This window comes from Hetaerina americana, unplaced genomic scaffold, assembly GCF_022747635.1.
Source record: "Hetaerina americana unplaced genomic scaffold, ioHetAmer1.1.p SCAF_3, whole genome shotgun sequence".
NCBI classification, from domain to species: Eukaryota; Metazoa; Arthropoda; class Insecta; order Odonata; family Calopterygidae; genus Hetaerina; species Hetaerina americana.
In genome coordinates this window covers 6,221,892-6,248,710 of record NW_027286874.1, presented here as the reverse complement: position 1 = coordinate 6,248,710, position 26,819 = coordinate 6,221,892, and the positions used below count along the sequence as shown (strand labels likewise).

General features: G+C 37.2%; 1 protein-coding gene across 4 annotated transcripts in view; it reads left to right on the top strand.

Moving 5' to 3' along the window:
• Evi5 (ecotropic viral integration site 5) overlaps positions 1 to 24,009 on the top strand; it is a 294,495-nt gene extending 270,486 nt beyond the window's left edge. Inside the window, exons 10-19 of one of the 4 annotated variants that reach the window (XM_071587728.1) lie at positions 3,140 to 3,298; positions 4,305 to 4,541; positions 8,280 to 8,453; positions 9,182 to 9,352; positions 10,668 to 10,850; positions 12,271 to 12,417; positions 14,616 to 14,711; positions 16,046 to 16,144; positions 20,776 to 20,822; positions 21,875 to 21,910. In XM_071587728.1, the coding sequence (XP_071443829.1) occupies positions 3,140 to 3,298; positions 4,305 to 4,541; positions 8,280 to 8,453; positions 9,182 to 9,352; positions 10,668 to 10,850; positions 12,271 to 12,417; positions 14,616 to 14,711; positions 16,046 to 16,144; positions 20,776 to 20,822; positions 21,875 to 21,881 (1,320 nt within the window). In that variant the 3' untranslated portion in view covers positions 21,882 to 21,910. Of the gene's footprint in view, positions 1 to 3,139; positions 3,299 to 4,304; positions 4,542 to 8,279; positions 8,454 to 9,181; positions 9,353 to 10,667; positions 10,851 to 12,270; positions 12,418 to 14,615; positions 14,712 to 16,045; positions 16,145 to 20,775; positions 20,823 to 21,874 lie in introns of all 4 variants that reach the window. The other 3 variants (XM_071587729.1, XM_071587727.1, XM_071587726.1) reach the window with 3 other exon arrangements.
• Positions 24,010 to 26,819: the final 2,810 nt, after the last annotated feature.

The window sequence follows — 26,819 nt, the reverse complement described above, 5'->3', positions numbered from 1 at the left end:
ATCTTTTTTAGACTCTTGTGATCCATCCTACAGGGATTTACATGGGGATAATACAGGAATTGGTTGTTCCTCAAACCCATTTCCAATCAAATTACCACCACCAATCGGCGACCTTTGAACCTTTCCATGTTGTTTTGCTTTGTGGAAGGGTTGTCTGGAAAGTTTTGGATGTTTGGATCTGCTCATTTACCCTGATACAGCAGATATTATAATATGCCCTGTGCTGTGTTGACTTAGCATGTTCAACATCCACATATGATCTTGGAGTAAACCTTGTTTTCCAGTGGAAAAAATGGAGGCTATGATGTCTCCATTGAATTCTTGTCCTCTTGTTCCCTGGAGTTTGAATAATCATGTCACTTTGAGGTGAATCATTTAATTAGAAAAGTACAGTTGTAGAGAGCCAGTGTGTCCTTAATGTGGTCTTTGTTAAGCATTCTTCTCCAGTTTATTGAAATTGAAGGCATTTTGTACGAATTGTGGGCAGTCTGGTTCAATGGTAGCATGCAATAAATTCATAGTTGGTATTTGTCTGCATTTTTTCCAGTTTGATGTAATTCAACTGTATCTTCTGACATAGCATATTAGTGAATTCTTGGGTGCCAAATTGTAGTTATAGTCTTAAGGTATTACTGGTTGTTTGTATTAGAAGACTATTTTCCTCAAAAATATTGTTAGAAATATTTTATCAGAATGCCCATGAAAACTGAAAGCTAAGAGGAAGCCAGACATTTTAAATGCCTTTTTGTATCTTTAAATTTACGAAATCACAGTTGCCTGAATCTTGAGGAAGATCAGCACCTCCAATTTCACATCTTGAACACAGTTGTATCTGGAGGTCCAAAATTCACATTGCCCAAGTTTTACTTGCTTATTACAGTGAGTGAATTAGTGCCAGTGTATGCATAATGCATGCATATGTCACTCACTGGTTCTCCCACTGCACAAGTGAGATGAAAAGCATGAAAAATGAAGTCATGTTCTCTGATTGAAATCCTTGTTATTGTGTGTTCCTTTTGAGTCTTAATGCGTCTCATCTGGCAATGGCCATAATTTTAGAATGCTATTTTCTAATGATTATGGTTTACAAGTATTGACTAAGTGTGGAAACTTGTGATGCATGTCAATTTTAAAGAGGAGATTAGAATGCAAGTGGGAAGATGAAAGTATTTGGTGGCCATACCGAGTCCACTGGGTGTATTTTTGTCAGAAAATGAAATTCTTGATAAGGTAATCATTGAGATGGTTATGAGCCAACATAGATGATGACTGACTTGTATGAGACTTTTAAGTGATTCCAAGTCCTGCAGTACTGATAAGTTGGCTTGTCTCCATCACATGGTCCTTTCGAAAATCAAGAAGTAGTGCTTTGAGAAAAGGGTTTGGAGAGGAGTCATTTCCTGCTTTGATCTTGATTCCTGTTGTCAGGCAAGTATCTCTGGGCACCTGAAACTCCACCCAAGCTAGGGCACCAGATCTTCCTGGGAAGCCATGACCGACGGAGGAAAAGAAACTGACCCCCCTACCCTGATGGGTAGGGGGGCCAGTTCCTTTTCATCCGCGTGTGTTCCTTTCCCTATGTGTGAATTTCACGCGCCATCAAGCTTAGTACTGGGTGAATTCTACCATATAAATATAAATATATATATATATATATATATATATATTTTCACATTATATTTATATATATATATATGTTTATCTGCTGACCTGTAAACTCTGCCCAGCCTTTTACATAGGCCAATGTTCCACACCCCTGAACCTTAGGATTAACAACCACCATGCCTCGTGCAATCCGTCCTCCCCATCCGCAGGTCTCCCCATCCCTAAACATGCTTCCCATCATAAAACCCCCTTTAACCAGTGCTACAATGTTTCTGTCCTAGCGTCCCTTCCCACATCCTATAACCCTATAGAATTAAAAACTCTATAAATGGCATTCATTTGGCTCTGTATGGCCTATCAGCATCCGGGCCTCAATGCCATTCACTAATAGGAATGGCCTGGATTGTCACTTTGTGGGAGTGATGCATATCAGAGAGGTGAATACTTTGTTTTTCTGCATGAATTTTGGTGTGTATGGCCTTTTTTTCGACTTGCATGGTCTTTGTAAGTTGAAACCTGGATCTCCGATGTTGCAATAGTTGCGGTGAGCAGATTTTTTTCTTTTCCAATTTTGTGTCAATTCCACCTCCTCCCTCTCCATCCTTCCCTATCTCTGCTTACCTGTAGCCTCTCCTCTCCCCCAACCATTCCTCTCACCCCTTCTCCGCCTCCCATTCTCCCCTTCCCCTGGCCTCCCATTCTGGCTTCCCCTGTGTGCGAGAGAAAGGGAAGGGGGCCAGGGGAAGGGGAGAACAGCAGGCGGAGGAGGGGGGAGAGGAGAGGCTAGAGGGGAGCAGAGATAGGGAAGGAGGGAGAGGGAGGAGGTGGAATTGACAAAAAATCGGAAAAGAAAAAAATCTGCTCACCACAACTATTGCAACATCATTACTTCTATATCTTCCGATGAAGACGGGGCAGAATTCCGTCGAAATAATCAAGAAATAAAGTGTGAGTGATCATTTTATGTGTTTCTATATTGTTTGTTGCTGTCCAATTTATTATATATATATATATATATATATATATATATATATATATATATATATATATATATATATATATATATATATATATATATATATATATATATATAAACTTGTACAGCAACGAACAATATAAGAACACACAAAAAGGTTGCTGTAAAAGTTTTTTATTCAACACTGTATTACTTCGACGAAGTCATATATGTATATATACACACACACACACACACACATATATATTACACACAAGCACAGATTACTTACATGTATATGCACACATACAAATATATAAATGTGTGTGTGCACACACTCGGAACTGCAATAAACTCTCCTTTTACACTACAAACTTTCCACCACCTTGAAGGAAAGTCTCACTTGCTTCTCCGTTTAAAATTTTATATGCATGTGTATATTTTTATTTATATATAGTATGTCTAGGTATGTATGTATAGCGCCTTTAAATTTGTCTTATGTCATGAAATCCTTGTTCCATGTTCACTAGGAATAAAACTCTCATGTTCTCCTTTCAATGAAGTGACTTCTCTTCGCAGTTCTTCCAGAAAGACCTGCCCCTTCGTGCCGAGGCTGATCCTGACAATCTAATGACTATAGCATACAACACAAAGATCAACACCAAAAGGATGAAGAAGCTAGAAAAAGATTACACGGTAATGAAGACCAAGGAGCTGGAAGAAATGGTGGAGTTAAGAGTGAGTTCATTAAGCTTATCTTGAATCACCTAATCGAAGTCTTCTCTCTTTCATTTTGAATCGCCAAGTAATAACTACCGTTGTTGGATATCCGTTGAATATTTGGTTTTAAGCAACTCTTGCTATCAGATGACCTTCTAATGCATTTGTTTAACCTTGCTTTCAGGCATTCCAATGCATTTGATTAAGTCTCGAATGTAATGAGTTGTGAATATGGTAAAGAGGGAGTGATGTGTCTGGTGCATTTGCATTCAATTGTGGCACCTGGTAGAGCCAAGCCTTGCTTTATAATGAGTGGTTTACACTGCATTAAAAGAATGTATTTTAGTTCTATTATTTTCAAGGAGTGTAATAATAACCTAAGGTTACAATCTTTGGGATAATTCAGAGCCTTCCTTCGGTCTATTTTCTCAAGGCTGAGAACTAGTACTTTGCACCTGAAAATTGTAGAGTCACTCAATTTCATCAAAATTCTTAGTAATGAAATAGTATGAACCGAGTCACTCATTCCTAATTATTAATTACAGCTTTTGCTCTAAATGCTGCTGAGCATAATGGTAAGATGCTCTCAGAAATGATATTCCTTTATTTATTTAGAAAAATCATAGTCAGTGCATAATTCGACCACCTTCAGTTAGTTTACTTATAGGTGAATAGATTAGACTTGCTGCTTTCATCGTCAAAATTTATTGTCAGTCTCTCACACTAACCAGCTCGTGCTTTACCCAGCCTCAGTTTTACTAAATAGTGAATCATGGAATCATTGAAAAAGTGAGCCTACCCAGGGTTAGTTATCTATCAATTAACAGTTATTAATTAATTTTACATTACAATATTATAATAAAGGTTGCCAATACTAAATACTTTTCTTTCAATTTATAGCCCTGAAATGGTATTTTGAGTGTGTTTCCTGGTCAAGCGACCATTTTTTTATCTCACTGAAGGGTGTGGGCCCCACAGTGGCCAGGTAAGAGGGAGTTTTGAACTTCCTTCCTTTGCCTTTCAGCGCTTGAGGACGGAGAACAGGCTGCTCAGGCAGAGGGTGGAGCTTTTGGAGGCAGAGTCGAGTAGGTTGGCAGACCGACTAGTCCGGGGCCAGGTGTCACGTGCCGAGGAAGAGGAGACAACCTTTGCGGTTCAGAGGGAGTTGGCAGCTTTGCGACACACTCACCTGGACGTGACCCATCAGCTCGAGATTGCTCAGGAAGAAAATCAGCGGCTGTCTCTGCTCATAGAGGACACTGTATGTCATTTATGTCATTGCTCCATCTCCCCCACTGATGGCTTGCTCTCGAGCAACCGAAACCATAATAATACATTGAAAACATATACGATATCTAAATATTGAACAATAATAATTGTTTGTTGTCTCAGGCGTAACTTTGTGGAATTTGCATAACATATTGAAATGTAATGAAATAATTGACTTTGTAATTCCACACACTTTATTTAAAAACACGAGCCAGGTTTCGACGTTGAACATCATCATCAGGTGGTCCTCATAGAAGCACGCTGGCTATATATACCTTCTGATCATAGGAGGGGGGGGGGTTGGTCAGAGAGGGAGGTTGGAGGGGTAAAAAGGTTACAATGTAGCTGGGAAGAAAAGAGAATTACATTTTTGATTTAGAAGAGTGGTAGGTCTAGGAGTGGGGAGTGGGAGGGATACAAAATTTCGTTGGCAAGATCATCTTTCCAACGGACACATTTCAAAATTTCTAACTGCTCCAAAGCATCGAGCCTTTGACCTTTTTCTTCAAAATGAATAATTTTTGTCACAAAGTCACTTTTGTGGTCACTTTCGATGAGGTGTTTTGCAAAGAGGGATGTTATGTTCTTATTTTTTACACATGTTTGGTGTTCTTAAACCTTTCTTTAAATTTCCGTCCTGTTTGCCCAATATACTTTGTGCTACAATCTGAGCACTTTAACTCATACACTCCACTCCTCTCGTTTTCGGGGACTTTGTCTTTAGTGTGAGAGATCAGGTTCTTAAGGCATGAACGACTGTAAAAGGCACATTTAATTTTTTCTTTAGGTAAACTCTTAATTACTTTTTGAGAAATAGTCCCAAGATATAATATTCTCCGCCATTTGGCAGTGGGATCTTTTACATGTTCGGGGTTGTAAATGTGGCTTAAGGCTATTTTTGTAAGTTTATTCCGGTAAAGTTTATTTATTAGATCTTCTGAATAACCATTGTTTACTGCTAACGTTTTAATTACATTAAGTTCCTTATTTACTTTGAATTTTGACATAGGGATAGCGGTCAAACGGTGGATCATTGCATCAAATGCCGAAAGCTTTTGGGTGAAGCAATGCCTTGAAGAGGAATTAATTAATTGGTCTGTATACATTTCTTTCCTAAAAATGGAATACTGTAACCCATCTTTGTCTTTAGAAATGGATAGGTCGAGGAAATTCAGGGAACCTTTTTCCTCTTTTTCACACGTGAATTGTACATTAGAATTGATAGAATTTAGATGTGCTAGAAACTGATCTAGTTGCCTATCAGAACCTGTCCACACACAGAAGACATCGTCTACATATCTTAGCCAACAAAATACATTATTAATGAGAGGGTGAGCTGAGGAGAACAAAACTTTTTCAAAATTGTCCATATACATATCGGCCAGGAGTGGGGACAAGGGCAAGCCCATGGCTAAACCATTGGGTTGTTGGAAATAGGTACCATTAAAAATGAAATAATTTTGGGAAACACACGTCTTAAGTAATGCACAAAGTTCACTTATAACTGGCACTGGGATGGATTTCCGGATGAGGATGTCTTCGGCAAGGTTCACCGCTTCCATGGATGGCACGTTGGTGAAAAGGTTGCGTACATCAAAGGAAACAAGCATGCACTTTTTCGGGATGACCTTTTTCATAAGTTTGTTCACAAGGTCCAAGGAATTCACTACACCATATTCCGTGGAAAATTTGGAAACCTCCCTGAAGAGTACATTAAGCCTTTTCGCTAGTATGTGGTTGGGAGCTGACATATTTGATACTACAGGCCTGATCGGAATCCCATTTTTGTGAACTTTAGGTAGGATTAAAGAACACCAAACATGTGTAAAAAATAAGAACATAATATCCCTCTTTGCAAAACACCTCATCGAAAGTGACCACAAAAGTGACTTTGTGACAAAAATTATTCATTTTGAAGAAAAAGGTCAAAGGCTCGATGCTTTGGAGCAGTTAGAAATTTTGAAATGTGTCCGTTGGAAAGATGATCTTGCCAATGAAATTTTGTATCCCTCCCACTCCCCACTCCTAGACCTACCACTCTTCTAAATCAAAAATGTAATTCTCTTTTCTTCCCAGCTACACTGTAACCTTTTTACCCCTCCAACCTCCCTCTCTGACCAACCCCCCCCCTCCTATGATCAGAAGGTATATATAGCCAGCGTGCTTCTATGAGGACCACCTGATGATGATGTTCAACGTCGAAACCTGGCTCGTGTTTTTAAATAAAGTGTGTGGAATTACAAAGTCAATTATTTCATTACATTTCAAATAATAATTGTTATCTCAATAGTTTCAGCCTCAACTTTGTGGAAGTTCATTTTAATAAATGAAAAAGAAAAACTTTGTTCCAATCCACCACTTTATTTCAGGTACGACTAGTTTTGACGCTACGGCGTCATCCTCAGGTAAAGTTTAAAGACACAATCATTGTATACAGGTATATACCCTCTTCAAGAAAGGAGTACGGGAGTAGGTATGAAGGAATGTGGGAGAGGTATGAATAGGTACGAAGGAATGTGGGGGGGGATCGAGATGGTGCGGGGGCTAACGTACTGGCTTCCCACCCTGAGGGCGCGGGTTCAAATCCCGGCGGTGTTGAATATTTTTCAGAGGTATCTCGATCCCTACTTGAGGTGCTTTGTGGAGGGCACTTTGAGTGAGTACGCCGTCCGTCGGATGGGACGTTAAGCCGCGGACCCCTTGGCGCCTTTCGTAAAGAGTAGGCTAATGCCGACGCCTGGTTTCTCTCCACCCTTCATCCTGTCCTGTCCTTCCCCTATGGCGCAAATGACCTTAGCTGTCGGTCGCCTCCCCTCAAAACTACTACTAGGAATGTGGGAGAGGGTAGGTAAGTTTCCTACCCTCTCCCATATTCCTTCTTACCTACTCCCGTACTCCTTTCTTGAAGAGGGTATATACCTGTATACAATGATTGTGTCTTTAAACTTTACCTGAGGATGACGCCGTAGCGTCAAAACTAGTCGTACCTGAAATAAAGTGGTGGATTGGAACAAAGTTTTTCTTTTTCATTTATTAAAATAATTGTTTATGATCTGTTGATTTCTTTATCAATTAATTTTTTTAGTTTTTGTGGTGAAATTCTACATAATTTTAGTATATTAATTAATAGATTCTTTTCCTTCCATTAAACTACCCAAAAGCCTGAGTAAACATAAATCATGTTTATTCCCCAGTAACAATAGAGAGGAACTGTAAATCATTGTTTTTTTTACATTTTTTTAGGTATTATGAATGATTTCATCATGGTAAAAGCCCATTGATGTCATTCACGTTTTTTTTACTTTAGGCTGCTCTTTTGTTAGACAGATGTCGGCGTGCTTTAAGTTTTGCTATCTTGTCAGTAATTGTTGTTGAAGTAACACTATATTTGATTATAAAAAATGTTTTTGTTCTGAGGGATTAACATTCAAATAGTTTAATATGCACCAAAGAGATGATTTAAATTACTTTTGAATTTTGTGTTCTAATCCACTATTTTGGAATATTTCTCAGATTGACCTCCATACGTGACCTCAATGCTTTGACTGTTTTGGTTATCAAATTGCATCATTATGACTTTCTAGTTGGTCATTCATTTTGATGAAAGTGTGTGTTGTACACTTGAAAGGGGGCTGCTTTTTTTCCTCATACATATTCTCACGCCATGTTTCTCATATAATATTCTCATTCCTTAGCACTGGCTAAGCAAATGAAAATGATTTTCCCGCAGAGGAGCACGAAGCAGTCCTCCATGGATGAGGTCCTGTTGCTACGTGAGCACCTTCGGCAGAAGGATGAAGTTGCCGAGTGTCTCCAACAAGAGCTGGTGAAGGTGCGTTTGCGTGCAGCCGAAAGTGACGCTCTCGTGAGGGATTTGCGAGCACGGATCCAGGAGTTGGAGGAGGTGAGTGATGATTAAGGAGGGCTGATGTTGTGAGAGACATTAGTCCCCCCTAAATATTTTATTCCATAATTCATTTCGATTTTCCCCTTGGAGCCCATCTACAGAGGCAAAGATTCTGAATAGTGAAGTTGAATTCTGCTATAATCATTGCATTTAATCCATATGTGTATCCTTAAAGTAATTTCATTTAGCATCGGATATTTGAGCATTTTAATCCTGTAGAATGGATAAATATTGTAAATCAGAGGTTGACAGTGATTAAAGAGCAGTAAGGTTTTATTTTGCGTTGTGAACTCTTTTACCTTTGTGGTAACACTCCTTCTTTACATCATTGTGAGAGTGACTTTGGGAAAAAGTGAAAAATGGTCATTTTTACTTATTTTTCATATTTCATGGACTAAGTAGTTGTTTTCATTGTGTGTAAATATGTAATATGCAAACGACAATGTTTATTTGCTTGTATATAGCTCAAGTTTGAGTGAAATTGTTCTCATTGCTGTACAAACAATTTGTGATGATTCAATTCAAGGACCCTACCTGTGTAATTTGTCCATTATATATAATAAGTGCTTGCACTTTCATGTCAGCACCTAAAGTGTTTAAGAGATTAAGTCGAGCTTATTAGTGTCTTATAAATAGAGATGGATTTTGTGCCATGCCAATTTTTCTGATTTTTTACGGTGATTTGTTCTAATGAGTGTGATTTGATCATTGTTATTTTTCCTCAGGACAAGAAGACGCTGAGAGAATCAACCCCTGACAACTCGGTAGCTCACCTTCAAGAAGAGCTGATTGCTGTGAAACTGAGGGAGGCTGAAGCCAACCTGTCTCTCAAAGACCTCCGGCAGAGGGTGGCTGATTTGAATGCCCAGTGGCAGAGGCATCTGCAGGTGAGATCTGTAAGAACCACTTCCCTCAAAGCAAATTGGAATATCTCCTTCAGCCATGCATTGAAAATTAACCTATGCACCATGTTCAGGAATTAGGACACCATGGTTCCACTTAATGGATCAAGTTAATTTTAATATGGCCAAGTTTATTTTCATAATTTAATGAATTGCTGCAGTTAACAATTCATATTGTTTGCCTGTTATGATTAATGTTTGTGGCAAGGTGGCTCATAGTGGTTAGAGCCATTGACTGCCAACAGGCAGGTCTAGGCTTAAATCTAGGAAATGTACCTGAACACCTACATCTTCACTAAAACCACTTGGTTTTTTTGGGCAATAGATCTTCCTCGGAGACTTTATGGACCAAAGGAAATTGCTGCTTACGTGTGAAGTCCTCATACTCAGTATATGATAAGCTCCACCCTTGTCTATCAAACAAACCTTCAGTTTGATTGCTGTAGTGATTTTTGTGTGATACATATTTACCTAAACATTTTTCATTTGCAGTTTCACTGCATGTTTTTTCCTCACAATATTGGGTTCCATGTACAATCACGAAAACCAAGGATTCAGACTAAGATTTAGGTATTGAAGAATATCTATGATTATTTTTCCCTTCATAGTGGTGCCTGGATACCAACTGTTTATGTATTTTTGGTCTAAATGCAGGCACCTAGGTGGAAACATCAACTAGTTTTCTCACTGTATGTGCCGGTAGACCCTGATGGAAGTTCTTGGCTGAAGATTTTTACCAAGAAATTTTTATCATTCGTTTTATTTTATCATGAAATGAGCCAGAATATTTCCTGCGATCCTTTTAAATTCCTTTTTACTCTAAGAAAGTATGCCATGTGAGAATTGGATGGATACTAATTACATTTATGTGAAGGTTACACTTATTTGATAAAATTATGTGAATATTTTAAGACTACTTATCCAAGCAATACACCATGCAAGTTACCTTAAAGGCATGTTTTAAGGGATATCTGATGACGTAGAGAAAGAAGTATGTGTAAGGAGCCTTAAAATCTGTGTTTATCTCTTTCTATTTTATGGTCAGGTATAAAACAAATCTCTCTTTATGGAAAAGCACATCCTTGAATCTCAACTATTTAATTGTCTCAACACTGCTGACCCTATTATGTGATTTGCTTATTCAGTTTGGAGATTGAACTATTTCTTTCGTGTCACAAGTACAATTACATCATATTGATATAGGTTAAATGTAGTGCTCTTAGATCTTGAGATTCTCCCTCCAAAAAGAGTTTGTGTTGAGGTGATCGCTCTGTTTTGTTGGTGATGGTTGAATGTTGTGTCCATACAGGAGCATCGAATGCAAGCAGAGCCACCTGCAGACAGTACTCCAAAGAAACTCTTGTTTTGGGAGAGTCGTGGTGGGGAAACGCAGAGGCTGGAGGAGGATCTGATGACTGTCAGGATACGTGAAATGGAGGTGCTGACTGAGTTGAAGGAACTGCGGCTGAAAGTAATGGAGCTGGAGACTCAGGTCAGTGGAGATAATGGAATCCCTCTCTTATTTTGGCAATCCCCAAATGCTAATTCATTATAATGTGATGCTAAATTAAATTTGAAGTCATCCATAATATTAATTTAACAACACCGCATCAATATTTCAATCCTAAGGTGGGGAGTACTCCTCTGTCTTCCATCCTTCTAGTAGTTTCTCCATTATTGGTCCTCCTTAATTAAGTCTCTTAGTCTTCCTTGCAGTTCCTTGGCCTTCGTTCACAGTTCAAAAAGTTGAAAGAAAACCTGTTGTGGCAACAGACTTTATTTATATTAGCAAGATGGATTTGAAATATTTTATGCAGTGGATGTATTATTGGTTGATATAGTATATCAGTAATATGACAAAGAGGACTATATTTTCAATTGATGATGTAGGTACATGATGTGTAGTTATGTAGTAATACTTGATAGATATATGATGATATACAGTAATACTTAATGGCATAACATTGTTGCATTGTTGATGCATAATCAATGCCTCATTATTTATTTTTTATATTGGTGTTTTATTATGTCACAAAATTAATATTGCACTGACATCCATGGTTTGTATAAAAAAGTGTCAGGGAAAGTTTAGGAAAAATAGATTTATTTCAGATATTGCTACAATGCCTCAATATTCTTCAAAGTACTTCCCATGAGCAGCGACACTCTTATGCCAGTGCTTTTCCATGACTCGAAGGCTCTGTGGTTAGAGGATTCTGGATGTTCCTTAAGGGTACATGGGTAAGCTTCTTTGACAGCACTTAGGGTCCTATGGTGGTGTCCTTTGAGGGAGGATTTCACTTTTGCGAATAGGAAATAGTCTTCAGGTGCCAAGTCAGGACTGATCGTCACGATGCTGTGGACACTCGACTCTTGCTCTTGGTTGTACATCAAGACCTTCCAGACGAATTTGGTGCAGATCTTTCGCAATGTCAACTTTTCAGTGATAATTGTGTGTTATGTCATCGTATCAATGCCAACATGACTGTGATCATGTGCACACTTAATTGATGGTCTGAATTCAGCACTTTCACGGACATGTCATGAAAAAATTGTTACCAATACTTTTTATACAAATCTTGTACCAGTGCTACCAAACCAGGACTTAAAATTCAAAAACCCTTAACCAAAGTAACATTTAGCCTCTATCCCGTTCAAAGTAATCCTCTTGTGACCATATGCAATGCTCCTCAGTACTTCTACCGTGTGTTGAGAATGTTACCAGGAAGTCTCATTGCTGGATACTGTCAGGACCCACCTGAGATTCATTCTGAATATCTTATGCCAAGTCAGAAAGATCATCCAATTAGCTTCAAATTTTTTTTTCTTGGCAATAGGAAAAGTAATGAAAAGTGTTTTGTCATTACTGTTGGCTAATGAGCCTGCTTGTTTCCATAAACTGTTACTAACAGGTTCAAGTGAGCTCCAATCAGTTGCGGAGACAGGATGATGAGACTAAGAAGCTCCGGGAAGACTTGGAGCAAGCAGCAGCCAGGGAGCGTGACCACCAGAACCGCCTCAGGGAAGAGCAGCATCGCTACACAGATCTGGAATCTAAGGCAAGTTAAAGACATGGCCTTACCCCAAACTATCTGATTGTTTGCAGTGTGTATTAGTTAAAGTTCATTAAACACTTCTCTAGCAAGTGCACAATCCCTGTAAATTTGCAGAGTTTTTTTGTAATTGTTCCGTATTTGCCTGAACAGAATGAGACCTCCCCCTCAAAAATTTTACTCTATTTTTTTAGCAAAAGTAATTTTGCAATTTTTACGCTCAAATAATTTCAGGCATCCATGTGCTATCCTAGAATAGGTCACATGTTGCATTTGTCTAAGGGCCGAGTGAATAATAATGGCATCCAGTGCTGGGAATGTGTCCACTTAGTCGCATGCTGTTCCAAAAATCATATATTTCCAGTGCTCTGTTCTCTCAGAAGGAGTTTGTGTTCTCTCTTTTCATATTCCCCGAGCACAGTTCCATGTAAATATTTCATAAAGTGTCTTCTGTGCTCCTAATCAGATGATGTAGCAGTTGACGTCATTGCTAAAATTGTTTCACAGAAGTCTGTGTGATTATGTTTTTAGCATTAATGGAATTAAAACATCTCAGCATCAAAATCAGTCATTTTTATTAACATCAATTCATTTATCACATGCCATTTTTATTGATCTCTGAATTGAAGAGTAATTTAAACCACAGTTATCCCATTCCAATTATTAGGAACTTATTTTAATAGCAATGAAAAATAATACAAATGTATTTCCTTCTTGATATACCTTCTTGCTTTTCCTCTTCACGTAGCCCTGAGAAACAAGAATTTTTCAAAGTGAGATATTATTTTCATAGTTATGGAAAAATTACTGGTTCATTATAAACTAGTAAACTTCTTTGAGAGAATCTCTGAGCATGGAAAGTCATGCCTGGAGCATTATGACTTTGTTGATAATGGCATCAGCAAAGGGCTTTCCGCTGTTAGGTTCATAATTGCCTCTGCTCATGTCATGTTTATTGTGAACCATCAGTTATCCATGCTGGGGAAGGTACCAGTGGATAATTAGAAGTGACAGGTATTTGGATACAAATACATTTCCAGGTTATAGTGACCTCATTTTCAGTGGAATTTTGTATAAAATTCTTGCTTAAATCTAGAAGCAAATTTTCTCAAGCCTCTAATTCATTCTATTCATTCATCCATAAAATGTTGCATTTTCAACATTAAATTATTTGCAGTTCCTATGCGTCATCAATATGCTGGAAAATAAATTGTGATAGTCTTACATGTACATTAAATCATCTGTTGCGAAGCTTGTGTCAATCCCACTTCTTTAAGTTTCCCATAAGTTTATCAGTAACTGTTCAAAGGTATTCATCCTAAATTATTGCACGATGTACCATCCCTACTCCCCCATCCACAAAAATCCAGAAATCAACGTCACTGACATCCCATGTTCTCAAACTATTGGTGCAGCTAAGCTTCCATTCACATCTTCATCCACTACCACCTTTCTTACTTACATCTTCACTCACTTGAAAGAATGTTTTCCAAATGATTTATACTGTTAAACAGTTTAGGCCCTGACTCAATTGCTCCAAAGTAAATTCAAATAAGCTTGCTCAAGCATCAGTTAAAGCAACGTTCATTGTTTCTGATGCGGGTCACGATAGAATCAAGCAGTGCTTTATGAGATTTGTCATTTGAGTCTTGTTGAGTACGACTGCATGTGTACAATTTTCAGTAGAAAAATTACTCAAGTAAAGCCTGAAACAACTAATATGGTGGATTTAATCCCATCAGCCACTAACTAGCTAGCAGTAAGAGGAAGGGAATGCCTGCAGCCTACTTGCATCTGATAATCCACCTATTGAATTTAGTGGGTGTCAGATAATTAATAATAATTATTAATAATTAAAGTGGTCTACTAATGATGATTCCACATGCTCTTGGTTTGTATAATATCTTATGTGATTCAGTAGGATAATGAAGTTGAAATAAATGCAGAGTATTATTGATCAGACTTGAGCATAAATCATCTTGAAAATAATTAGCATGTTATTTTACATTGTCTTGTTTTTTATGCTTAGTTTAAATATCTAAAGTGTCAGTGTATTTTAACAAAAAAAAAGGAATTATATGTCTGTTAAACATTGAAACAGGTGCTTCAGATACAATACTCGTTGGAGTAGCTTAAGTTGTTGTTGACAGGTATTTAAAATTGAACATTGGGATTGATGATGATATCCTTAATTTTATTTCCAGATGAAGGATGAATTGATGATGGCAAGGATACGTGACGCAGAGAACACACAGTGTGTGGCTGAGCTTACGCATAAAATTTCCATTTTGGAACTGAAAGTAAGTTCATGTTAATATCTTATGCTGGACAAATGCTGTGTTGATCGGGAAATCGGGAATGAAGTAGTTTAATGTAGCTGATGTGCGTAGTTTTTTTAGTTAAAATATTCTGTGGCTATCTTAAAAAACATATTTGGTTAATTTCCATATTTATGACAGATGTTGTGTGCTTGTATGAGGATTTCTTTGGGGAATAGTTAACACTGAGACTGTTTCCCTAAAAATCAATTTATAAAAACCAAAGTAGGCCTCAAACTATCTCATCCATGTGTAGGCTCTCTAAAAATGAAACTGCTAAAAAGTTTTGCCATATAATGCTCAGCATGCCTTCAGGTGTGCATGTTCTCTTGAAGATGGTCTCAATAGGAATGGCCTTCGATGAATCTCTGTTGAGGTGATTATATGTGATTGCTGTCAAAATTTACTGCATAGGATAAATGAAAGTCAGTGAGTAGTAATTCCTCCACCTGCATCAGATGAAATCACACCTACAGATTTAACTCTACTAGCTCTTCAATACCTTTGTGCTTACAAAGCTCTGCTGTTATCAAATCTCCAGTGGATGCTTTAAAATGCAGGGAAAACAATTTGAGGTCCAAAAAAATTGGCTTAAATCATAGCTAACAATTTTAAATATCCATGTATTTAAACTATGTTCTAATTTCTCACAGGTAATAGTATTTTTTCAGTGTTTGTCTATTTAATAAGCTGGGATTGTGTTGAAGAAATTGATTTAAAATAATGAGAATGGTCAAAATTATTGGTAATGTAACGCATAAATTATGAGTGAAAAGCATTTTGATATCTCCTTTACCATCATTGTTATTTTTCAGGAAATAAGTCTAACCCTATGTTTAATCATCTGTTGATTTTGTTGCTTTAGTGTGAACTGCTTGAAGGACTATAGTGGAAATATAATTTAGCACTGTTTGTGAACATATATTTGAATCACTTTACCATTTCAGCATGTGAGGATTCTTTTTATGAATGTGATGGCATCAAATTTATTATGGCTCTATCATGTAGAAATAAAGTGCATTTTAGAGTTAATAAGTCAATTATTTCCAATGGGAAAAGATTGAAAAGCAAAATGGTTTACTCAAATTCGTATGTCGTTTCATTTCAATGTCCATACTAAAGGCTCAGAGGCAGTTTAAGCGGGTGGATATGCACACAGAGGTAATTGTTGCCAACTCCTACCGGACAGAATTCTTTGGTGTGCTAAACATTCTTCCATATTCTCAAAATCCTGTTTATTGCTAAGGGCTTTTTGAACTTAAAGATATATTTGTTTGAAATGTTGCTAACACCTAGTATTTGTATCGTTTGGCAAGAATGAAGAGATGGTGGCCGAGGGTGAATTGCGGAGCAATCTCGATGACAGTGAGCGTGTTCGTGAACTGCAGGACAAAGTGGCCGATCTCAAGGCTGAGGTAAGTGTTGAAATGATTGTGTAGTGGCAGGGAGATATGGGTTTTCTCCCTCTTCAATTTTGAAAGATATCTAAATGTAATATGTTTAATCAGCACCAGCAAATATGAGGTGCTTTTGTGCACTTGTAATTTTATGTAAAAACTGCACCACTTTATAAAGCTTTATTGGGCAACTTTGGGTAGGTGTCTGTTGTAAATAGTACACTCTTCTCAGTTACTTATTGCCCCTCACGTGCTGCTAAATTCACTTGCTGTGTGAGCAGTGTTTTGAGGATACATTTCTCCAACTTAATATTCACACACAGCTTAGGTTCTGTAGGAGGCATGAATCTAGGATGGCCGTTGTTCCATGATAATGTTGGGTAGAAAGTCAGATCCAGATTCAGTAGCCATTCATCTGTGGAGACATTTTCCATAGTCCTCAAAATTACAGCGTAACTATGCAGAGAAATATGCAATCTTTTATGTAACCCTGGCATGATTTTCAGTCTTCAAATGCTTAACTATTACCTTAGACTTGTAATCCTTGTTTCCTTTTCAAGTGCAGCAATCCTTCTACATTTGCAGGTCTAAATTTCATGGTTCCGTTCAATAACATGATCAGTATTGCCTCAATTTTCTAATTATTCTGAATGGTGTTTGAATTTTCCACAGTTGTTGTTCCCAATATAAACTGTTGGCCTATGACCTCTGATGAATGCTTGGAGTATGATTTTGACAGATTGAACCGATAGGTGTCACATGATAACTGAAGCTCAGGGAAGACAACTAGCATGCCCATTTATGGAGCATTTTCTCATCTCTCTTTATGTTGAGAAAATGGTGAATGTGGAAAAGGGTAAAGTATGGGTTTGCAAAGAAAAGGCTTGGAAGATGTGTTACTTACCAGTAATAACCAAAAGGTACGGTGTGCAAAGGCACGTTGAGATGCTCCTAAACATAATGCTACACTTCCAGAATGTCATGTCTTCCCAACTCACATTAGTCATTTCTTAAATCATCAATATCTTCTGACTAGAACATACTAGGAGAATCACTTTAGGACAAGTAATGCCCAAAAAAAATTGTCATCTGCCATCGGGTGTCCATATATTTACCTTTTAATCATGTAATGGAGGTTGTTAACGAGACAAATTAATTGCTTTATTTTGGTTTGTTGTCTCTAATCTTTGGTCATCTTAATTCAGTAGATGTTGATATCAAGAAATGCATTGGTTAGATGTCAGCATTAACAGAAATATCAGGTAGTGGACAGAATCTTGAGCTATTAGAATGTTAATAGCTATTTTTCCGTGAGTATATTGATTAGTTCTGGATTTGTTGTTTTCACATTAATAAGAATTTCCATGTCTATGTTCATTATAATTTTTGTTAACAAATTTAGAAACATAATTGGTAGTTTTCTAGCAGAAAAATATTTACCAAAATGACTTTACAGCATCTGCTGTGTAATTTTAAAATGCATTCAATTTGAAGAGTATATAAAGCAAATATTATTGAAAAGGAAAAAAGTAATCGTAGTCTCTGCATTTTCAATCTGCTCCAAGATGTGATGTATAGCCTCCAGACAGCGTGCATTATGCTCATGGTATCAAATCATTGTAGCCTCGGAGATGTACTAAAATTTTATAATAATAATTGAATTTCATATATTTTAAACAATTTATTTTTTTTTAATAATGCATAAACCCATCAAACAATACAGAAATATGGAGGAAGGGGGATAAGTATTACTGCAGGGTATATTTTTTTGGAGTTAATTCCTTCCATTCATAGACCTGGTCAATTTTTGTATGATTGGCATTTCATTGCCAAAACGGAAACAATAATTTAGTCATTCCTCTGGACAATACAGTTTATTCCTCAGTTATGCGTTTCCTTTGCTACTCTTTGATTTATATTTAATTCATGCCCTGTGAGAGGCCCCTTAAGTGTGTGCGGTCAAGGTGTTTTTGCATCTGCTAGAAGAAGGAGAGGTTATAATGTATTTGATTGTGGAATTGATAGGATATTTTTCAAAAACATATGAAAGGGAAAAAATGTGTTTTTTATCATTCAGAATTGAATCATTTGTTTGTCATGATTGAAAATGTTTTAAGGGAAGCCATTTGTGTTATGTAATTCATTCCTATTTCAGAACCCTATCTGAGCATTCTTAACCCTAAAGTTATTCCATAGATTTTGTCCCCCCCCTCTTGTCCATAATAATTTCTAAGCATCTCACATTATCGTGAAAGTTTGAGTCATTCTTTTTTTATTTCATTAGGTTTTTCACTCTCATTTTCCAATCTCTACAGATGTTAGCCACTAATACAGATATTATATGACTTTTGTGATTCTGTAGGCAAACATTCCTCTACTTGTTTAATGCACATACCCTCATGATTAACTAATGAAATATCTTCAGGCACTATCTGCTCATTAGGAGTCACCTCAAGGGAATTTATAATTCAATATTTACACAAGGATCTGTCTGCAAAAGGGTGTGTTAGGCAAGAAGACTACTGGTGAATGCTTCTGGTTCAAGGATGGTACCTTCTTAACCAGTTACATCGCCCTCAGTCCTGAATAATTCATTTCCTTCATTGCAACAAATACGTTTTTAGTCTGCTCCTAATATGACTGAACTAAACTACTGTTATTTTTATCATATTTATTCCAAAATGGAGATAACTTCAAAGCTAAGAAAAATCCCTCGGCCAAGGTCATGTGATTTTTGACTACCTAAAAGTGTGGATTATTCAAAATACATCTGCATTTAATTTGAACTCCTCATCTGATCTCCAGATCAGCAAACAAATTCCTTACTTAGAAATATTTCACAAATTTACTGCTGTTCTGCAAAGGTTGATAGTTGGCAGTCGGTCAGTGAAATCAGTAAAACTAGTGATAATCAATAGAGTTAAAAATAAAATATCTCTGGCCGCATTCAGCCCCAATTAATGCTCGTGTTTTCTGCCATGCTAGCATCATTACTATGAATGAAAATTCTGAGAACCTTCTCTTATATCTTCTTGGATATCCTTGGTGATGTGTGAATGTTTTTTGGAACAATTAAGATCCTCAAGTATTACTCACTTTTGGAGGTGTGGGTGAGGTCTACCTTAGTGAGGCGTGGGCGATGGCAGCAGATTATGAATGGCAGAGAGTAAAGCCCTCTTGAGTGTCCAGGACACTCTTTATGGTGGCGGAGTTGGTAATCCGAGTACATTCAGATCCTGACTGAAAGCTCCTGTGATAGCTCTGTGTGTGTGATTTCCCTGGGAAACCACAACCATCTCAGTGAAAGGAGCTGGCCCCCTTATTACCCTGCCAATTTGTGAATATTGAGCATTATGAATAGTATTAGCACAAGGTCAACTCAGTGCTCACTGAACATACCAACCTTGACTTTTGCTACTGTTTTTATCAACATAGAGTTGGTATGTCCCACCCAACTCATGGACATCATAATCTAATTCATTTTAAATTATCTCCACCTGTAAAAGAAGTATGTTCTGAAATTCCATTAAGCTTCGACTTCTGACAATTGAAGCCATGGGCTTTGCATTGCAGTTTGAGATTTAGGTACAAGGATAATTTTTTAAGTAATGTGCAGCAGAAGATTGGAAGAGCTAGAGGGTGGCTGTATTCAGGATATTAGATATTTTTATTTAATTTTGAAAGGAAGAAGCCATGAATTGTACATCATGTATTTGGTTATGAATGTGATGTTTTCTCTGGATGAGAGAAAGGCATACAACTTATGTTCAACTTTCCCCAATGCTTGAATCACTAGAGTAGAAATTTTGTCATGCAAAGTCAACCTACATGTGTTTGAGAGCTTGTATAGTGCTGCATATACCATGAAATTCCATATTTTCAATTAGAATATTCACACTAAAGGTAATGAAACTGAAATTCAGTTTTTTGTGCGTTTAATTCAGGTTCGATAGTTATGAGAAATAAACTATGAGAAAATAAGTTTCAAATATAAGAAATATGAGAAACATGTTTCTCTCCTTAATTTTTATAAAGTTAAGATTAGAGGCATTAAGATAGAGTCATACATTAACTTCGTAATGCCCAAGTATTTATATTGCATGATGACATTGATTAAAATAAAGGCAACCTCACTAGATATGTATATTCTTCATAATAACAATTCATCAGACAATCATTTCTATTTGTCCCATTGTCAGGCAATACTGGGTAAGCATAGATAAGCATAGTTTGGAAAGTTGTGTGTTGTCACAGAAGATGTATTTGTATTCCCACTAACATTGGACAAGTGAATTAAAACTGCCCCGTGCATAACCTGATGTGTGTAATTATTTATTCGAGCCTATGCTCGGATGCCCTTCTCTATGGGCACACAATATCCGTGCTGATTTGTTTTCTCTCAAATGATGGATGGAAGATTCTTTCAATCAGCCTTGGAGGGCAAAACATTTTTGCGTCTCATTCATTTTGAATAGTTGAATGTACATTTACATTCATGTTGGTGTGCTGTTTTTTTATTTTACCTGCAATTGCTTCCATCCTGGTTCCTTCAAATACCTCCGTTTAACGGTTGCGAGCATGCTTCGTTTGAGGTTTGTCTGACCGTTTCTTTGAATTAATTCACCAACTAACAGAGACCCTCTCTTCAGTTCCCAACGCCTACAAGCCCGGACAGCGAGACCTGGAAATGGCTTGAGTAAGTGGGAAGCTTTTCGCTTTGCTCCTTCGCAAATCCTCTTGAGGCACTGGCCTTTTGTTTTTTTTTGTCTGCCATTCCTTGCTTGCTTATCATCTGATGATGCATGGAGAGATGTCTTTCTTTCCCTCTCTTCCCTTGTAGATATCTCCCCTCTGCCTGGATGCCATCTCCTATTGCTAGGATATTAATGTTGCAAGCTAATGTCCTATCTGTGTGAACATGTTGTTTTGTTTGTAGATGTATGTCTGTCTCACTTTGGGAGGGAGAGAATGGTGATGATTCTTTTATCTCCTTATGAACCCCATGGATAGTCATGTAAAGTCATTTACTGTAACAAATGTGTAAAAATTACTCTTGTGATTGTTTTGCTTAATTAGTTGAAATTGATGTTGGCTCAGCTGCTGTTGTGTTCTTTTTTGTTTTTATTTATTTTTGCTAAGAAGAGCTATGGAAAGAATGATTTGTAAATTATTTATAGCTACAGTTGGGTTTAGTTCTGTGAATGTTTTGTGAATGCCAGTAATTCTTGAATAAATGTGTTGGTTATCATTGATCCTCCTCACCCCCCCCCCCTCCTGCTCTGTAGCTTAGTCCCTGTCCATGTCCCAAAGGCAACATCTTAAAAAGGCATTGGTGCCTTCTTAGCTGGCTACTCACTTCAGACAACCCATATAATCACAGCCATGTGTTGTGAAACCATGTTTTAAGAAATCATTTTTCCTCCATGGTACATTAAAAGCAGTAATAATACTGACCCAACACTTGATTGATTCAAAATTTCCTTCTCTTTTAACACTTGATAGAATTTTAAGAAAAATTGTTGGAGGAAATCCATCTTCTGTGAACCGTAACGACGCCTTGAGTATTTTCTTTCCCAACAGCTTTGCTCAGTTTTTTTCTGAATCCCCTCCCGAGTGGATTTTTTATCCTCCCAATTGCTCTTTTTTCCTATGTCTTTGCGTGGAGAGGGGTGGGGAATGTATTTTTTTTTACTTTTATTGTCTTTGATGAAATCTTTTTAAGATGAGCTGACTATGCATCACTTTCAGATCATGAGGCTAGAGAGCTGGAAGGAGCGATGGAGCGGAGGGGGGGAGGGGAAAGTGCTGTCGGGTGGGGGCTTCAGGAAGTTGGGGCAGGGCAGTGGCGATGAGGACAACGGCAGCAGTAGGGTCCTCAGGCCGACTTTACACCACACAATGTCGGTGGACACGGAGAGCGAGCATGACGAACCCTCGGAGACACTGCACTTGCGGCTGAGCACTGGGGATTCAACGGATGAGGGAAACGGACTGAGGAGCGGGGAGAACTCGAGTCCTGATGTGTGATTTGCTGCAAGACACGCATTTCGTGTGTGTTTGTGCTTGCGTGTGTGTGTGTTTTTGCATGGCATTATGGACCAGAAGGAGAGTGAGAGAGTGGTGCTCTTCCCTCTTATTCTCTTTTCCCAACCAGAGTCGCCGAATTGTGACCGAATCAAACGCATTATTTGGAATGAGGCCGTGTGAGGGAAGTTGTGTGACTCCCCTGACAAACATCTCAGTTAATTCGAATTGGGGACAGAGATATACAATTGCGTGCACATCAGTCACACAATAAAGATGAAGAGAGAGATGGGGAGGGCAGGGGAGTGGGACAGATTGGTGTCACTGCATGGAGGGGTCGGTTCATGGATGTGTCCTTCACTAGTTCCACACACTCGTGTGTTTTCATTCAACTTCCAAGTCGACTCAGATCCAATGTAGTTCGTTAAAGAAGAAATACCCTTTCTTCTCTTTTTTTTCCTATCCTATTCAAAAAAGCTTCGGACGATCTAGAGAGAAAATGAATTCTATGACCTTATCCTAAAATGATGAAATTCATGGCAATTTTACGCATAGGGTCCAAAGGAAGAAGCAGCATGCGTCCATGCGCAAGTGATGTGACTCAGCACTGCACCCATATCACGCCTTGCGTTCTAGAACAAAGCGAAGGAATAACGAGGCAACAAAATGACTATTTTATATGCTATTTGTTTACTGGACATTGAAGAGTATTTGGATCGTTGGAAATGTTTTAGTCCTTTTTTCAACCCTCATTGTTTATCGCCCTTGTTTATTTTTTATTTTCTCATACCTATCTACTGCAGATTAGATAGCCTTTCGCATTTAACAATCATCAGTTTTAAATGTCATATTTAATTTTTTACATGCTTTGGCATACTTATCTTGGACCACTTATGTATATAGAATTAATGGTGTTGTTTTTTTGAAAATATTTATTTAATGAAAATTTAGGAAACAAAACGATTTTAATAATTATATAGTATTTTATCTTGAAACAGAGAGAGATTTATATATATGTATAAGTATTCTGTTCTTCCAGGCACCAAAAAAAACATTTTGTATGCTGAAATAATTTAATTCTTCCTTTTAAGATTGTTATTTATTGATTGCAATTTAATATTTTATATTCACTTTAGCCCTGTGGCTGACGAGTGCTCAAAGCTATTCCCTCCTCTCCCTTGTTATGCATCAATACAATTTTCTTGAAATTTTTCAACTATGCATCCTTCACTGCATAGTCACGAACATGCTTTTATGTTTTGTAATGATTGAAAGGATCAGCTTTTAATTATTTATTGCAGCTGTGTTGACTTCTTGTGTTGTCCTTACTCAGACAAGGTTAACTTCAAACATTCATAATTTTGATGCAGCTGAAGTGCTGGCAGCTTCTGCTTAGAAAATTAATTGACAAATAGTTTTCTTTTCAGGTTAATCAAACTGTAGAGTCGTCTAAACGTAGAATTGTTGAAAAGTACTTTGCAGTCTTAATTTGAATACTCAAGTTTCCTTGTAGAAACAATATTTTGAAACATGCTTTATGTACAGATTTAATACCAGACTAGTTGAAGAGAATGTGTGGGAGCATTCATGTTAACTGTACTTAATTTAAACTCAGTGGTGTACTTAGTATTCTTCGTAGATACATTCCATATACCTTGAGCAATAGAGGTAATTTTTCAGTCAGCTGCTGCCTCTGTGCGTGGCATTTATTATGTCTCTTTATGTCCTTTTTGCGCAGTTTTTGGTGCGCTCTTCCAGAGGCATTTCCTGAGCTATCCACTATGTTGGCTGGCAGTTCAACCTATTTTGTTTTATTTGATACAAACATTGGAGAATTAATAAAATGTAACCATTGAAAAACAAAACTATTTTCATTTATAACTTTTTGCCTTCATTGTGGATGAAATTTTGTTATTGTATGAGAACCAAATCATCTTTGATGTATGCACATTGATGGTATGATTCACAGTGTTTACTGCCTAAGGCTTTGTTTTAACGGGGTTGCTGGGATCTCTATTGTGGCGAGTGACCATGTTTATTAAGGCTGTTCAAATCCTTGGAGATGAATGCCAAAGATCCTTGTTTCCAGCCATTTGGTGAAAAATAACCTATAACCTGGGCTAGTGAGTTCATTGCCATCTTGAAGCATGGTCAATTCCATTAATGATTTTGTAAAAATTGCCATTGGTAATAATATGGATTGTAAACATGAACCCATCATGTATGCATTGGTGACAGTAGTCTTGCAATCAAAGGTAGGTGTTTGATGGGCCTTGAACTGCACACTTTTGTGGTATAATCATTACATAACTGTGTACCTACGCTGAACTCCTCCCCAACATTATATACTACTTTTCAGGTCCATATGCCTTTCAAATTGTTTCATCTTTTCATCCCTCTAATTTGTTTACCAAACATTTTGCCCCCCTTATCTAAAATACCACTCCCGATATCCCATTTCCTCCCAATATCTGTAGGTTTGGCTTTTTGTGCCTTTTTCATTCAACCCTCTTCAAACAACCTCCTCTCTTGCCCTGTCATGTCTACATTGTCCTTAGTTTGCCTTTCATTTCTCTTAATTTTATGTTTGCCGTTCTTCTACACTCAGCACATTGTGAAAACCTGAAATTAATGTTTGTCCATCATCATGCTTAAGTGGTCAAGTTGTGGAGCATTTGAAAACTGTGTTAAAAAAAGAGTGGTTGATAATCTTTTAGTCATGTCTTCACTAAAGGTTTGTGTTACATACTTAATTAATTTAAATCATTGTAGTCATAAGTACTCTTAATATAAATTTATAATGCTTTTCGTTGTACCTTTAAACTTATCTCAAGGTATTGTTGCTGATTATTTGAGTCAACGGGAGCATTTTCTTCCTCATTCCTCCTTTGCCTTTTGGCAAGGGATGGAGGGGCAAAGGAAGGGATTCACATTGTTAATCTCAGTTGTCTACCATTCCACATGCAGCTTAAAAATAGACCTCTCACTACACCATTAAGTATTTATTCACTTGTAAGAGTCATTAAATGTTATTCTGAATGTGTTTGAGATTTACTGGCCATTTTCAATGTCCTGCTGGTACAGACAATAGTGATTTATAGAGTTGAATCTAGATAAATGAGCATATTTCAGTGGAATATATGGTGCGTCTTTTTAAGGCAAAGCAAGTGCATGCATTTGTATTCATTCCTCCCACTGCTATAATTGGCATTCTAATAATGTAAATGACATAAGTGGGTCTTCTAAAACGTGGCCAATCATGCAGTTATAAATGATTACCTCATGATCTAATTCAATTCAAATTATCTCCACAAGTAAAGCTTGCTCTGAAATTCCATTTTACTTCGACCTCTTACAATTGAGGTCATGGGCTTTGAATTTGAAGTTTGAGATTTTCGTACAAGGATAATAGTTTAAGTAATGTGCGGTAGAAGATTGGAAAAGCTGAAGGGCGGCTGGATTCAGCATATTGATATTGTTATTTAATTTTGAAAGGAAGAAGCCATGAATTGTACATCATGTATTTGGTTATGAATGTGATATTTTCTCAGGATGAGTGAAAGGCATATTACTTGTGTTCAACTTTCCCAAATGCTTGAATCACAAGAGTAGAAATTTTGTCAAACTAAGTCAACCTACATTTTTTGAGAGCTTATATAGTGCATACATATTCCATGAAATTAAGTATTTCTAGCTACATGTACAGTTAAACCTCATCGAACGAGCACCTCGCACAATAAGTAATTCACATGATGATCAAAAATACTGAAACCATAAATTACTCTCTTAACAAGCAACTTTTCCCATAATAAGTGACAAAGAGAGTGGAATTCCCAGAATGATTGTGTGCCAGCTACTTCGGGTTTGTGATAGCACTTGTTCTACTAGCATCTTAGTGTTGCTATTCATAACTCATTTTTCCAAACTTGTGTTCAGACATTATTGGTAATTTTTTTGTGCAAATATTAATAAAATTTTGGGCATAGTTTTAAAAATACCACCAAAGTAAAATCTACCAAAAGAAAGTCATTAGAGAATAAAAATAACAGCAGTAGTGAAAAGTAAAATCATTGAAAAGCAAGAACTAGGTTTGAGCATGGTTGATCTAATATGTACATAGAATCGAAGAATGTTGAAAAGTTACTTTTCATATGGATAAGCAAATAGCTATTGCTATACAATTATATTAACAAGACTTCTCATTTATGTTGAGGAATATGTGATTTTTGGCAACCTTGTGAAGATTATGCTTGGATTATTATTCATACAAGAAATATTTAACAGGAGCCATGCATGGGTTAATAAGTTTAAGAGAAGAACCAGTATCCATGGAATGATGAAGCAGCAAACTCTGACTCAAAGGCAGCAGAGAACTTCATTGGTGATATCAAGGAGCCCATAGAATCTGAGGGTTATCTGTCAAAACAGGTTTTTAATTATGTCAGTTATTCAGAAACTCCACGAGCCTTCAAGAATTGTAAAGACCATAATGTGGCAAGTAATCGTGTTTATTTAGGCTATTCCTATCCTTGGGGATGAATGCCGAGGATCCTTTTTCATAGACACCTGTCAGAGAAGAACCTATAAGCTGGGCTAATTTCTGCAGTGCCATCTTGAAGCATGGTACTCTGGGAAATCCCATAAATGAATTTGTGCATATTATCAGGGA